General features: G+C 36.3%; 1 protein-coding gene across 9 annotated transcripts in view; it reads left to right on the forward strand.

Moving 5' to 3' along the window:
• Nucleotides 1–15,246, forward strand: part of LOC135071771 (potassium voltage-gated channel subfamily H member 8-like) — an 89,555-nt gene extending 74,309 nt beyond the window's left edge. For 8 of the 9 annotated variants that reach the window (XM_063965574.1, XM_063965571.1, XM_063965575.1 and 5 more), the window contains 7 exons: nt 5,534–5,733; nt 7,426–7,675; nt 7,750–7,865; nt 9,289–9,572; nt 11,051–11,249; nt 12,369–12,515; nt 12,881–15,246. In XM_063965574.1, coding sequence (XP_063821644.1) covers nt 5,534–5,733; nt 7,426–7,675; nt 7,750–7,865; nt 9,289–9,572; nt 11,051–11,249; nt 12,369–12,515; nt 12,881–13,342 — 1,658 coding nt within the window. In that variant the 3' untranslated portion in view covers nt 13,343–15,246. The remainder of the gene's footprint in view (nt 1–5,533; nt 5,734–7,425; nt 7,676–7,749; nt 7,866–9,288; nt 9,573–11,050; nt 11,250–12,368; nt 12,516–12,880) is intronic. The other variant, XM_063965579.1, reaches the window with a different exon arrangement.
• Nucleotides 15,247–15,524: the final 278 nt, after the last annotated feature.

Consider the following 15,524-nt stretch of genomic DNA (forward strand, 5'->3'; position numbering starts at 1 on the left):
CTCATCCACTTCAGTTCTGTCACGAATATTAATGCACCAATAAAATTGATAGTATTTAATATTTTCAAGTTTTCTGTGGGTAAGGATACTTCCCAAACTGACAGAAGTTATTGTCACCCCGTTTATAGAAATGAGAGCAAAAAAATCTAGTTCTATAGTTCCAAAATACTGAACTGTCCTATGCATGACATTGACAGTGGGGCGCCACCGTCAATACCGGATCGCTGGTTCCGATTTTTGCCATGTTGGAAACCATATAGTTGAGCGATGGTAGCGCCCCCCTGTCATTGAGTTTGGTGGGACAGTTCAGCGTGGGTCATCTATATCTAGTTATAGCCCGACGAACATAAAAACCCTCGCCATGTTGCGGAAAACTAATGGTACTAATTTCTTTTAATGGCAACAGCGGGTCTAGTCAAAACGCACTTTAAAATCGCAAACCCATCGCAAACCAGTCGCAAACAAATAAACAAATCGCAAAAGAGGTCGATAACAAAAAAGGCTTAGTCAAACGGCAAAAAATCGAATCGCAAAGCCCTACCTATCGATAATCGAAAGACTGGTTTGAAATTTCCCATACAAAGGCTTAGCCAACATGCATTTAAGACTCAATCAAAATCGAATCGAATCGCAACACCCGCCATTTTCATTGCGATTACTAAAACCCCGGTGATAAGCTTGGATTCGGTCGAAAACCAATAGGGTGAGTTGCACCACCTAACTTTAAACGTAACTATGACGTTAACCGGTGTTTTTTGTATGGAGTTTGACAGATTTTAGACGTTTGTCAAAGTTAAACTAAGATGGTGCAACCCACCCTAAGGCTGTTTTGACAAATCCGTATCGCGATGTCGTTTTGACAGCTAGTTTGACAGCGAAGCTTAGACGTAAACAGAGAGCAGAAAGAAGGAAGAAACTAATTAAAAAAAAAAAAGCTAGAAAAAGTAATAAACAATCGCAAAGTCATAGACATTTTTTAACTTTTATTCGATTTTGAATGAACTTTTATATCGCCGCGTCGTTGGTGGTTCAATGTGCATTTTGGCTGCCATTTTCCGATCGAATCGAATCACTGGTGACGCGGCGACTGACATTAGTGAAAACTTCACATTGATTTGCGATGGCATTTTGACTAGACCCACAGTAACTGAAAACTTCATTGACATGTCACCTTGCATGTCAGTCTATTGCTGTCAAAGTGTAAACAAACTTTATTTTAAATGTGCGCAATTGATTTTGTGGATTAAATTGCTAAAATCTTTTTATAGTCGTGAAAGAAAAGTGGTTCACAATGTGTTAAAGTATTTGTCGAAGAGAAATACTAAGGGTTCGGACAATATTTTCATTGAATAATGTTTCCGACAAAGGTTGTCAAATTGACTGACATGTTTATCGTATAGTACAGTCCACTATGAAAATTAGCTGTGGTTTGTTTCAACTACCTATTTTAAATTTTTTATCACTTTCTAAGTGTTGAATTTTATGGAATTGGGAAAGAAGTACCGAGTTTGAAGCGTTCATGAGCAGACATTACAGTTGAATATTCAAGTTCTGAATTTGATTATTGATGAATAATAAAATAAATCCTACTAGCTCGATTGATGGTTTCATTTAATTTATTTAAACCAGGTTACCTATAATAATATTTTTTCGTTAATTTATGAAAATATCAAATTAGCCCGTAATCCTGAATCCTGATACATAAAGTTAGCCTATTAATTTAACACAGGTACGACTGTACTCAGTGTTGCACTATCAAATGCAAATAACGCGCCTCTATGCCAGGGTTTTTATGTTCCAGCGGGTCTAGTCAAAACGCACTTTAAAATCGCAAATCCATCGCAAACCAGTCGCAAACAAAATAAACAAATCGCAAAAGAGGTCGATAACAAAAAAGGCTTAGTCAAACGGCAAAAAATCGAATCGCAAAGCCCTACCTATCGATAATCGAAAGACTGGATTGAAATTTCCCATACAAAGGCTTAGCCAACATGCATTTAAGACTCAATCAAAATCGAATCGAATCGCAACACCCGCCATTTTCATTGCGATTACTAAAACCCCGGTGATAAGCTTCGATTCGATCAAAAACCAATAGGGTGAGTTGCACCACCTAACTTTGACCGTAACTATGACGTTAACCGGTGTTTTTTGTATGGAGTTTGACAGATTTAAGACGTTTGTCAAAGTTAAACTAAGATGGTACAACCCACCCTAAGGCTGTTTTGACAAATCCGTATCGCGATGTCGTTTTGACAGTTAGTTTGACGGCGAAGCATAGACATAAACAGAGAGCAGAAAGAAGGAAGAAACAAATTAAAAAAAAAAGCTAAAAAAAGTAAAAACAATCGCAAAGTCATAGACATTTTTTAACTTTTATTCGATTTTGAATGAACTTTTATATCGCCGCGTCGTTGGTGGTTCAATGTGCATTTTGGCTGCCATTTTCCGATCGTATCGAATTACTGGTGACGCGGCGACTGACATTAGTGAAAACTTCATATTGGTTTGCGATGGCATTTTGACTAGGCCCACTGGTCAGGCTACAATTGTTATAATTATTAATTACATACGAGTGTGACTATGATTTCATTATAAATATCTTTTCTATTAAAAGCCCACCCTCAGATAACAAAATTAGCTACGTATTTTTACAGAAGCAAGTAACGGGAGTAAAGTCGCTGAAAACAGACTACATACAATGTCGGTCGTACTTTTACAAAGTCGGGAAAACAGACCCGATAAAAAGTAAAAGCCAACTTACTACCGAACATCTTGTTGTACAACAAAAGGCTACATAGAATTTATAAATATACAGTATTTTTAGAACAATTGCTATTAAAATTATGAAAAATATTATGCTGAAAAGGTTTTTAGGTTTTGTTCGTAGGTACTCCAAGGATGAAATGTCTTGATGTTTTATTTCAGTTGTTTTAGTATAATACTTCGTTTGTTCGTTCGTTCGTTTCAGCCAAATGACGTCCACTGCTGGACAAAGGCCTCCTCCAAGGTTTTCCACAATGCACGGTCCTGCGCTGCCCGCATCCATAGGCTCTTCCCGCGACCATTACCAGATCGTCGGTCCACCTAGTAGGAGCCCTGCCCACGCTACGTCTTCCAGCCCGTGGTCGCCACTCGAGAACTTTTCTGCCCCAACGGCCATCGTCTCTACGAGCTATGTGCCCCGCCCACTGCCACTTGATTTTAGCAATCCTGCTTAGTATTTTAATAAAGTATAATACTTAAATGGTCGAAACTAAGTTTTCTAGTACCTAAGCTAAGGATGTAAACTTAGATAAATAGTTAGATAACGATGTTCAAAACTCGATTCAATTTCTAGCATATGAGTAATACTAGCTTTCCGCCCGCGGCTTCGCCCGCGTGGAATTTTGTCTGTCACAGAAAAACTTTATCGCGCGCGTCCCTGTTTCAAAAACCGGGATAAAAACTATCCTATGTTCTTTCCCGGGACTCAAACTATCTCTATGCCAAATTTCATCAAAATCGGTTGCGAGGTTTAAGCGGGAAAGCGTAACAGACAGACAGACAGACAGACAGACAGACAGACAGACAGACAGACAGAGTTACTTTCGCATTTATAATATTATTAGTTGGGATAGAGCTTTCGATTGATTGAAATTCACGGGACAGAATCTACGTACGACTGAAATTCAATCGAACTTTGAACGTTGTTTCGTAATACGAACCAGTCTTTCAATAACCAACTAAATCCTGGGCAGAGCGAAACATAATATCTATACGTTCTGTAATTACAAAGCTATACAATCCAATCGTTCCTGTAGGTATGTAAATACATGCCATTTGAAGACATTCCAATTACCATGTCAGCATCAACATGTATGGTATAGACAATTCCACTGTTTCAATGTTGCCTATTATTAATTAATTGCTTCAAAGCAGTATACTCTATCTAAGAACGTAATAATAATGTTTATTGGATTAAGTATTACTCGTAGTAGAAGTCATGAAGATCTAATTATTTTGCCAACAATAGCCTTTCATTATTCGTTCTTTTAACCATTTCACCGAAGCACTTGTTACTCGGAACTCATTAATTACCTCTTTTTCTTTTAGTCATCAATACTATAACAAATAGTACTCTCTAATTAAATCTCACGTAGACGAACTGAAGAGATTATTGACGTCATATTTGTCATTGGCTATATTATGCAATCTTTTGTCATTAGTGAAAGTGAGGAAAATCATTATAATTAGTTTAGGAGTATAACGATTTTCCTCACTTTTCATGATTACTTATACAGCTTATATTGTAGGTAAATGTTCGATTCGAAAACACTAAGCGCGTGAATATAAAAAAGGATTATGGTAAAGCAAATCCGATTAAAGATGCCGATAATTCTATCAATATTGTGCGTACTTCGGCAGCAGCCCGAGCAGCTGTTTGTTGACGTATACGTAAGGACGTGATGGGTTTACAAACATTCCAATCGCTGTATTAACTCGCATCACGACATTCGCCAAACGATCGCAGGGATGGATTGTGCTGGAGGCTATTTCATTAGATGTACAGAAGTACAAATTAATTATCTATCTCCTTGAATCTGAAAAACTTAGTATTTAAATATTCTTTTAACTTTGCTTCGTTCTTAATCATCAATCACGAAAATGAACAGACATAACGTAAGCTAGGAGCTTTTGTTAATAACTTTATGAATAGAATATTAAATTGGATATTCTTTCAATTGACCTCGTTTCTGAAACAAATGTAAACAAAGTTTCAATATTAAAATACTGCTTTAGCCTAATCATGAATTCTTTAACGTTAGTAACGTTTTGTAGCTGCAAAAACACAGTAATATCCAAGTCCCTGCGGCTTTTGTTCTAGGAAAATTCTTTCAGTAGTTAATTTATTAGAGGTTTAAAATAAGTATGATTAGGATTATGTACATGATTTTCATTCTTCGGAAATCTGCTGAGTCGATAACGTCTGCAAAAATGCAAACTTATAATCATATATTTTGATTTTAAACTTATAACATTTTGGTTCCTTTGCTTTTAAATTGGTAAAAAAGTTAAATGATCTTAGCAAGGATTCTTGTACACATAGGAGCCTACATATTGGCTTTGAAATGTACTCTGTATAAAGCAGTAATATCGCAATATTCCTCGACACGATTAAAGTATTACCTCGTGTGCTTTTATGGCCAGATAGAATGAAACTTTGTTCGTTTTAACATTCAACTTACCTACATCTATGAATATATTGCCAGAAACTTTACAGCTTTAACAATGTAACTGACATTGTTCAAGTTGTAAAATTTGAATAGGTATAGCCGTGCTGCTGGCTTCATACAAATATCCTGAATATTGCATACTATTTACAACCCGTTTAATGATAAATGTAGCTACTATTTCACTTCCTAGTTCTAGAGTTTATAAAAAAGGTTCTCTACTAAATAAAAAATAGCACAGATTTCATATGAGTAAATAAGTAGGTGGTAGATAAATTGGCTTTTTTGTATTTATTTTCTCATCCGTCTCTCTTCTATAGCGCTTATGCACGCCGTGGTCTTCGGTAACGTAACCGCCATCATCCAGAGGATGTATTCGCGGCGGTCCATGTACCAGACCAAATGGCGAGACCTGAAAGACTTCCTCACCATCAACCAGGTGCCCAAGGAGCTGAAGCAGCGCATGCAGGATTACTTCCAGACCATGTGGTCGTTGAACCACGGCATCGACATCCACGAGGTACACAAACATTATTCAAACCCAGCCCACACTGATAAAGTCAAATGATTTGTTTGTAAATGCGGGTGTACGTAAACATAATCCATTACCGCAAAAACAATTAAGCCTAACTCAATATTTTAATGGCACGCATTTTTATTACGTAGACTGGGTGTTTTAAAACCTCTGTCGTTTGTTGCACCGCTTTTCATTTGTTTTACGCTAAATGACGTGTGTCGTGATTTATTTTTTATTCGGAACGTATTTAACATTAATTAAATTGAATTTTATCACGTTCACAATTAATAAACTAAAGTTCTATGGCGATAAAATATTATGCTCTATAATTTTTCTATAACTTTATTACTCTGAGATGTATTTGTTACTGTTTCAAGACAATCAATAATGCAGGAACTTAATATTACTTTACAATAATTTATTCATAATTAATTCAATATTTTTCTATCCATGGACTGCCGCTCTTACAACTTTATAGGTAGTTATCGTAAGTGAAACGAAATGTAGAGACCTTAATTTTTATTTTGTAGACATTAAATTCAATGCTTAAATTTCCACTAAGACACTAACATTTTTGGCCTTTTTACACATTTTCACTTAAAACATAAACAGTTTTAGTAGTTTTAGATAGAGGTAAGCTCTGAAAACCATTTCGAGACGATAATACATCATTACTTAACACTTCAGCAATCAACGCGTCAATAATTAACATGTCTCCGCTCTCCCGTGAAGCAGCAATACGAAGGCTCCGGCAATGAGTCTCGCTCGTATTCACGTCAGTAATTACAACTTGCATCTAGTCTTTGTGCACTCGCTCTGCTTCTGAAAAAAGCTTTTCCGCTGTACAAAGTTTCACTTTCCTCTGGTAAACTGAATAAAAAAATGAAATAAAATTTTCATCATAAAAAGTTTCATTATTCACGAAAGTCAGATGTTTGCTGAAAATTTGAAAGTACAGGTGTAATATTGAAATGACGACCTCTAAAGCAGTAACCTTGGATATTAAACTTCAAGTTGTTTGATTCCGTCTAATCCCAATATATTAAATTCCTTCAGACGATTCGACGCCTACGATCTGTTTTGAGGAAATCTTTTGATGAGCAAGCAGAGACGTCTGAGTAATTTCACAGCTATTTAATAGGTACCTACTTAGTTCGTCGGAGACCTGCCCTAAGAAATATCGGCGTTCCGAACTTGGTGGAAACAAGATACCTGCCTCAAGTTTCCTCGTTAGTAAACCGGAAGATAGCAAAAAAAACTGCAAAATCAAGCCGAGTCGGATAGTTAACTTTTTGTGAAATAGCTTCGTTAGCCACTACTGTTTTAGCTTCTGTTGACGCAACAGTAAATATCGCGTTAGTTTAATTGAAACTGCATTTATTTGGCAACAGTCGTAGTGCCAGTGTAATTTGTCTCTTCACAAAACATACAAAAAACAGTCGTCAGCAGTATTTTTCAGCAAAAACTTTTTCGAGTAAGACAACACTTTTTAGCGCTTTTTACGCTAGATACCAAAATTTAATTCACTCTACCTTGACTATCTACCCTTGAAATCAACATTTTAGAGTCACTAATTAAACAAGTAGTTAATTTTGGATTCACCCTATCAAATATTGATAAAAACTAAACCTCGTCTAGCACCACTCTGCTATTCTACAAGCGTGGCTGTAAAGTGTACTTTAAATCACATTTTAGACTTTAAAAGAGTTCCCGGAGGAGCTACGCGGAGACGTGTCGCTGCACTTGCACAGGGAGATACTATCACTTCCGATCTTCGAGTCCGCGTCCCAGGGATGCTTGAAGCTGCTATCTCTGCACATCCGGAATAACTTTTGCGCTCCCGGGGAATTCCTAGTTCACAAAGGGGATGCGCTCACATACATCTACTACATTTGCAACGGATCCATGGAAGTAATGCAGAATGATATGGTCGTCGCTATACTCGGTAACTTCCTTAACTCAATCAGATTAAATTATTCAAATGCCTACAAACCATTTATGTTACTATTATTCAAATAGGCAAAGGAGACTTGGTGGGCTGCGATATGAATACTCATTTGCAAGCTTACAATGGGACGGGGCAGGCCCAGACTAATAATCCCGATGTCGTCGTCAAATCGAGTAGTGACGTTAAGGTAAGTGGCGCTAAATGAACACATCATATTGTTCTTATATTTAATACAACAACCTTGTTTATTCAGTCATGAAAAGGTAAAGATAATAAATCCCACGTCACCAATTAGGACCTTATGATAATTTCAGCGAGCTTAGAGCAGCGAGAGGTTTTAGGATATTATTAATCCCTTGGCGAAGTCAATTTTGTTTTAAAGTGCGCCCTAAAGCTGAATCGTTCTCAAAGGGCCACAGAGGGTGGGCACGAAATTGTATTAGTCTGCCCAAACTTTATAAGTCGTAGTGATTAGCTTCTTGTCTATCTCTGAGTTAACTATTATCAATTTTAACTACTGGGTAGATCAAATAACTTTAAATGCCTTTAGACTTTAAGTAATTTAAAATTATTAGTCACTTAAATGGCCAAAAAACATGTCATACTAACGTGCAAACGAGCGTAATACGAATGTCACTAACTAGCCAAACAAAGCTAGCAGCTAGGACGATTGCAAATCACCTGTATACAGACCTATGTATGTAGGTATTCGTCATTCGAGCTCTGTATTTGGGAACGGAAATCTAAATTCTGAAATTGAGCGTTGTACCTACCTACATACGCGAGTATAGCTACATCCATTACCAGAGACAAAGCGCGTGGTCCCAAATAATCATTTGTGACGAAGGGCAGGAAAAGACACTGTTCTGAATAGGAACCTACCCTAACGGAACCTACATCTATCAGTAATAGAGAGATGCCATCTCAACTACTAAGCATAGGAATACTTGATGGAAAAGTTTATCTTCTACTCGTAGAAATAATACTAAACGTAATACGTAATACTAAACAAAAATTAAGACATTTCCCTACTAGAAAAATAGAATAAACGTAACCGTAATGTCTTTTGTAAATACGGATTACGTTTCCCATTCACGACGAAAGAATAATTACATCAATCCCGAAGAGGTTTCTTTAACTTGAATGGGTTTGAGAAAGTAATCGTAAATGAATACATTTGATTTGAAAAGTAATTCAGTCACGCAGAGCTTAACACACATTGCAGCCCCACTCAGCGCGGCTCTTTTTTCGCGAAGCTCTTTTTAGCCGAAAGCGCTTGCAAAGGTATTAACCTATTTTGAAACGCTGCGAGTGCACGAGCGGGGTTTCATTCTTAATCCCAGAAAATTGAACGTTACTCGTATTTGCGTAATTAATTAATAACCGCCAAAAAATTTGGTTTTATGTACTAGTAATTTTCAGCTGATTTATATCTCATCGTAAAATATTACGAGGCTGGGAGCTTAGAGGTTTGAAATACGATGCTTTCAGATAAAACGAATATTCGAATTTCACAAGCCTAAAATATTTTTTATTGGAGCAGACTCTTTGATATGAATGAACACAAATAATGTCTGCTTTTCATGTAATAAAAAATCTGACTTTTTCAGGCTCTAACGTATTGCGACCTAAAATGTATACACATGGGCGGCCTATCTGAAGTGTTACGACTCTACCCGGAGTACCAACAAGAGTTCATCCACGACATCCAGCACGACCTGACGTACAACCTTCGGGAGGGATACGAAGCAGAGCAGGAGTCAGATGGGAACGGCCACCCCTCACTCACACTGCCCTCAATATCGGAGGATGATGAGAACGCGGCGGAGGACACAGCGCTATCACCTAAAAAACCCACTTCCAGCACCAACAGTCCAAGACACGCGAAATTCAGGTAAAATATTATTATTTATATTAGTAGCCTACCCCGACTACATATGGGTGGCAATACTAGCATAATAACGCTTTCAGAAATCATAGGCTGTTTTCCGATTTCATTAATTAATTTCATACCATAATTTCATTAATACACATAAGCTTAGAGAAAGTAGTTCCTATTATGCGACAAACACTGGAGTGTTCCATAAGCTTCATTTTCAATTACATTAATAGGCAAGTTAATAATTAATTCAAGTCATTACAACGTAGACTAAAACCTTTACAAATAACCCAAGTAATAAAATAACCTACACTTGAGGCTGTAGTCGTGTTTTATTCAAGATAAGTTTATAAATAGGTAAGTTCTACGAATATCTTGATTCTAAATTCTGCGGTAACAAATTATTCAGGGAAACTTCAATTAAGCTCTTTAACTCAACTCCACAGCCTAAAAGCCTCCTCATTTCTTATACTCCACATAAAGAGTTCTTGAACTAAGTTAATCTCAAGGCTACCAAGATACAAATAAGCAAAGCATCCAATTACGATCGACTCAGAACTTTTATACCTTCCTACTGCGAGGTTCATCGTACTAATCAAATGAGCGAACAATCGTACTAACTCGATATTTTTACCGTCTACTGACTAACTGTTTGTTGTGCCTTAATGAAGGGGTCAATTTATGCCCGGAACCTAATTATCTTAATCCTGGTAGTCTTTTGAGATAACCCTAAGCTTTTATTAATAAAATACTTGAGATACCCAAAACATTTTATCGATAGCCAAACATGGCGAAGTTTGGCCATAGCGTGGAGTTGTGCGGCCGACAGCTCGCAAATTCAATATTCTATCGTGTATACACGTGTTACGTGTTCGCTTTTTGGCCAAATCGTTACTGTTATTGAACACTTTTATCTGCGCATGAAAGTTGTGTCCCAATTGTGTTATTAACACAACGTTTAAAGTTACCAACAAATAAAATTCCTAGAAAAGGAAACGCTTTTCCACAATAGACACAATTAAATGTTCACGTCTCAGAGCCGCCACGGTTACAACTACAAAAGAATTCGCAAGAGCGATATTTAAGTGTAATTAAGTCCTCGTTTAAATCACTCACGATTACATCATTATTTTCAATAGCCTTTTGAGACTTTTAATACTGTAAAGCTTTGTCCACTGACATTTTGTAAAAATTGATGAATTAATCTGTAATTCTATACCACTCCCCAAAGGATCTCTCTTAAATTTTGACTTGTAAAGGCGTACTAACTTAGCAATACCCAATATCGCAGAATACCTAATTAATAGCACAAATATTAGCTCTCTGAAACTCAGTTAAGCGCCTTATGTAGTTACAATGTAGTTAAGTGCAGACATGCAGTAAGATAACGTTAACTATACTTAACTAGAATGAACGCATTTGAAGATCATCTTAAATTTAAATTAAACGCTTTAAATCATATGTGTTTATAACAATAGAAATATGTTTTGTAGGACGGATGGGCAAAGATTGACTCACAGGGAGCTGAGAGAGCGTATAGAAAGACAGCGGTCCGTGGCCACGCCTAAAATCGCCCGGGCCGACTCGCTGGAGGGACTCAATCTAGAGATGCACAACACGCGGTCATCGGTCGAGAGGCTGGACACACAGGTCTCTAGCTTGCACCATGATGTCGCTGCTCTTAGCATGGAGGTACGTTTGGAAAAAAAATATTATAAACGTATTTTTCATAAGCATTAAAAGCTTATTACACACATTTTTACACATATTTTTATTATTATTTATTAAGTAGGCCACATGAAAATGTTATTGTAACTTTCGAGTTTTTCTACCGTGGTCTGCCCTCAAGAAAACACTTCTTAAAGAGATCATTATCTACAAAACCCGACCCTATTCCACTTGTAGAGCTGCCGGGTTCCGTTACAAGTATCATTCACGACCGCTAACATAGCGTTAACTCACATACTTGCGTACCTACTTGATAGGTATATCGAATACGTACTCCAATTAATTCCTACCCAAGGAACATTTTCAACCCTGTAACATTAAATTGAATGGGTACCGATAAGTAGACATAATTAAATTATAGCTGTGAAACTTCCTACTTTAAAATTAAATATTTTATATTGGGATCACACAATTTCGTTTATTGTCATATCTGCTGAAAATGACAATGGACTTAGTTACGTTGCGCACTTAAACAAACAAGATTGCTAAAGTAAATAACTTGTTTGTAGACCCATATATGATGTCATCGTATAACCATTAAGCAGTGTTGACCCACATGTGACAGCACGACAAAGATATTTTTTATGATAAAATAACATATCATTCTGATAACGGAAAATATGATTGTCGTATGTTTACGTTAACGAGCGCTTCAAGTATTAAGTGAAATGTTTTGGTTTTATTCCAATTATACTTACCGAATGATTAAGGAAACCGTGGAAAAATATCAGAAGACAACATAATAAATAAATGACATTATGTTTATCTGTTATTATATCGTCTGTACTACAACACGTCTGTCTACGAACTACGAACGACGCTAATATAATGTAGGAACATAATTAAACCAATCTCCTCAAACGCTGAGGGCGGATGCAAACTGAAACTTAAGTTTGTAATGTAATTAACTAATACTTAATAACTATTGTATGCGAAAACGTTACAACAAGTAAAGCTTTTTATCAGATAGTTAATAAGTAAAATAAAAGATGTGTTTGTTGACGAAATAAAATAAAATAAATAAACAATATTTTGTAAGTAAAAGAAAATCCAAGTGATGTATATTATTAATCGATAACTTAGGTTCGCAACGCCATCCAAGCGTTGCAAGAGATGACGGGCCCGGCGTGGCACGCCGCGCACTCGAACCCGAACCTGCAGTGGAACGCGCCGCCCAATCAACTGGCGCGCAGCTGCAGCCATCCACCTGACGTCTTCTGTTGGGATCAGGTACTGAGAAAAGTTTAAGTTGCACGGTATTCACAATTATAATACTAGTATTGAAACCATAACCCCCATGGATTGGTCAGCTCCAAAAAACGATTCCTAATTATATCGACTCTATCAAACCTTCTTATTCATGCTACAGCTTCCAATTTGACAGTACTAACGGAACAGCAATAGGGATAAGTTGTGGTAGTATTTTTTCTACTTCAAGACAAACCTAGCTGTGTGGAAAATAAAACATTTTACAAATTCCGTGGCTACGTTAAACTAGATAGAGTCACGTAGTAGTAGGGCTATCCTGGAGGTGATCAACCTTTACCTAATTAATTGTGAACTAATAACTTTGAAAATCACCTTTGTTTTTGTAGCAAGAGCGACCGTTGACGCCGGAGCGACCGAAGGTGCACCGAGGCACACAGACTGAACCGTTCTTGCACTGCGTGACGCAGTACATCATGGAGCATCCCGCAACAGTGATGCTTCTACTGGGGCTCGACCCTATGGCCAACCTGGCCCCGGTCATGGCACCCACAGTCGACTACTACGGCCGGCGACCTAGCATGTTAGAACAAATTGTGGAGTCCGAGAACGGCAGCCAAACGCCTTCCAGCACTGCAAGTGAAAAGTACGACCCTGTCGGGAGTCTCAGTGGGAGCGCTAAAGACGTCAGCGCGCAGCCAGAGATAAGGCGGCCCGAGAAAGAGAGCAGAGGCACCAATTTGAGACGGAACAGGTACTCCGCCAGCGACATCTGCGAGGAGTCCGAGCGCCTTCTCGCCAGCAGTGACCACCCTAGCACGAGGAGCCTCAAATTCAACATCAACAGCTAAGTGATAATTCCATTTCCCCTGTTAAACATTCTGCTCATTAGTCATTAGTGTTCTAAGTTTAACTTAGTCATAGGTTGTAAACATTTAAAACACTCTCAGTGTGACTTCCTAACTCAACGCTTTTTTAACATGTTTAAGAGCGACTTTTGTAGTATTAATTTTTCTATCAACGAAACATAATTTTAAAGTTCTAATTTAATAGCCTCTTCGAGTCTTGCGTATTTAAAATTGTACATATCACATTTAATAAATTTTATTGTTAGAATAGTATACAATACTTACTCTAGTCACTGTTTAAAATATTATAATAATTATTATAGGCGTTGAGTGGAGTCCCTGACAGATTTATATTTAACTATCAAAAAAGTTAAAGAAAGTCTAACTTCACGCTTAATAAATGTGAATAAAAGTAATGAATTCGTCAGTTATTAGGTAATAAATATATTATTAAATAACTAATATAATGGTTTTTAAGTCACAAAAATTGTCTGTATATGGGGAATATTAATAAGATTTTTGAACGATTCATGTAGGTACTTTAAAACTACTAAATGTACGTTGAAGAAGATTATTTGATAATAATCTACAGTTCAAGATTGTCTTTGAACTAAGTTTGATAGCAATGCAAGATCAAGTCATAATTTTAGTGAACAAAAAACAAATGAAACCTAACTACTCATGATCTCAATTTAAGTCACAAATTTTATAAATGGTCTTCCCTTACATAGTCTTATAATGTTTGCCCTACTTGATAAAATTTTATAAATTGTCGTGTGGTACGATTATTATTTGTCACGTGCCAAAATTGTTATGAAAGATACTTATTATGCGATTTAACAAAACATGAATTAGAGTAAATTTTTAGACCATTTAATTTTATAATAAAAATTTAAAATATACCCAACACATTTTTGGAATAACGTCTAAAATCTATCACCGGTATCTACGACTATGACTTAGGTAGTACCTACTGCAGCGGAGGTAGAGCAGACATTACAAATGACTTACAATAATTATAGCTGTAATGCCTGAAATTTTATATCGGAAAACATTTCATAGTGCTGGTCAATATAATCACTTCATGAGCAATATCGTTGTATAGTATATTATTTTGATATAGACAGTTATTTTGTTACAGTAAGTATATAAAATGTTTAGCATTTTCAAATCATGTATTTTGGAACTTAATCGACAAAGCAGCGTAATATAAAATGACACAGCAATGGTAATTCTAAAATGGTTAAATATTTATCGTTTCAATCCAAAGAACGACAGATCATTAACAAGTAAGGCTTAACTCAAGTTTTACTTTACTCAGTATATAATATAAAAAATAGCTTATTCAATCAATGTTAATTTTATCTTAGCACAAAGAGGGCCTTCTGTTCACAAAACCAAAATTTCCCTTTTGTAAAATACCTAACTGCCTACTTTGACTAAAAATGTGACAGATTAAATTAATGTCTATCGATTCAAATCAAGCTCACAAAGGAGAATATTTTTTCGGATATTGCTTTCTCTATAGCGTATCAGATGGCTCAGTCAATTTTTTAATGTATACCTACCTAACTTATTCTTATTTAAGAGAATTGGGAATCAGAATTATCTTTGATAATAAATTGTTATAAGAACGGAAACGCTTACTAGAATAATTGAATAAATAATCGTGGTGTACGTTGTAGAGCCCATGAATGTGATATGATGTTGAAAAACGTGCAGTGCCTAAATTCTCATTGATTTGATTTGTTTTATTCTTCATTTTATTGAAATCTAAACTATTTTACTACGCATTTTGAGTGTGCGTACTAAACATATTTTGTACATATTATTGTGAATCTTTATCTTGTAGTACAAAAGTATTAGTTACCATACAATTTAATAAAGACAAATTGATGTTGAAACAAGAGTTTTTTTTCCTTATCCTAGCCGAGAAAAATAAAACAAAGATGAGAAACAACCCAATGCTCTTTTTGACTTTCTCAGAAAGCCGGCTTAGACGCTACAGTTCCAATGAAAATGATTTCCAAGTAAGTTTATGAAATATTGCTACGAATAAAAGTGGAATGGGAATGGAAACAACACGCGCGTGTTATAAGTAGGTAAGTAAGTAATATTTACCCATCTTTAAGATGAGACTTTCTGTGGTGCAAGGCATAAGTAAAATAAAAGCCTATTTTTTTTA

Source organism: Ostrinia nubilalis, chromosome 5, assembly GCF_963855985.1.
Source record: "Ostrinia nubilalis chromosome 5, ilOstNubi1.1, whole genome shotgun sequence".
Classification (NCBI taxonomy): domain Eukaryota; kingdom Metazoa; phylum Arthropoda; class Insecta; order Lepidoptera; family Crambidae; genus Ostrinia; species Ostrinia nubilalis.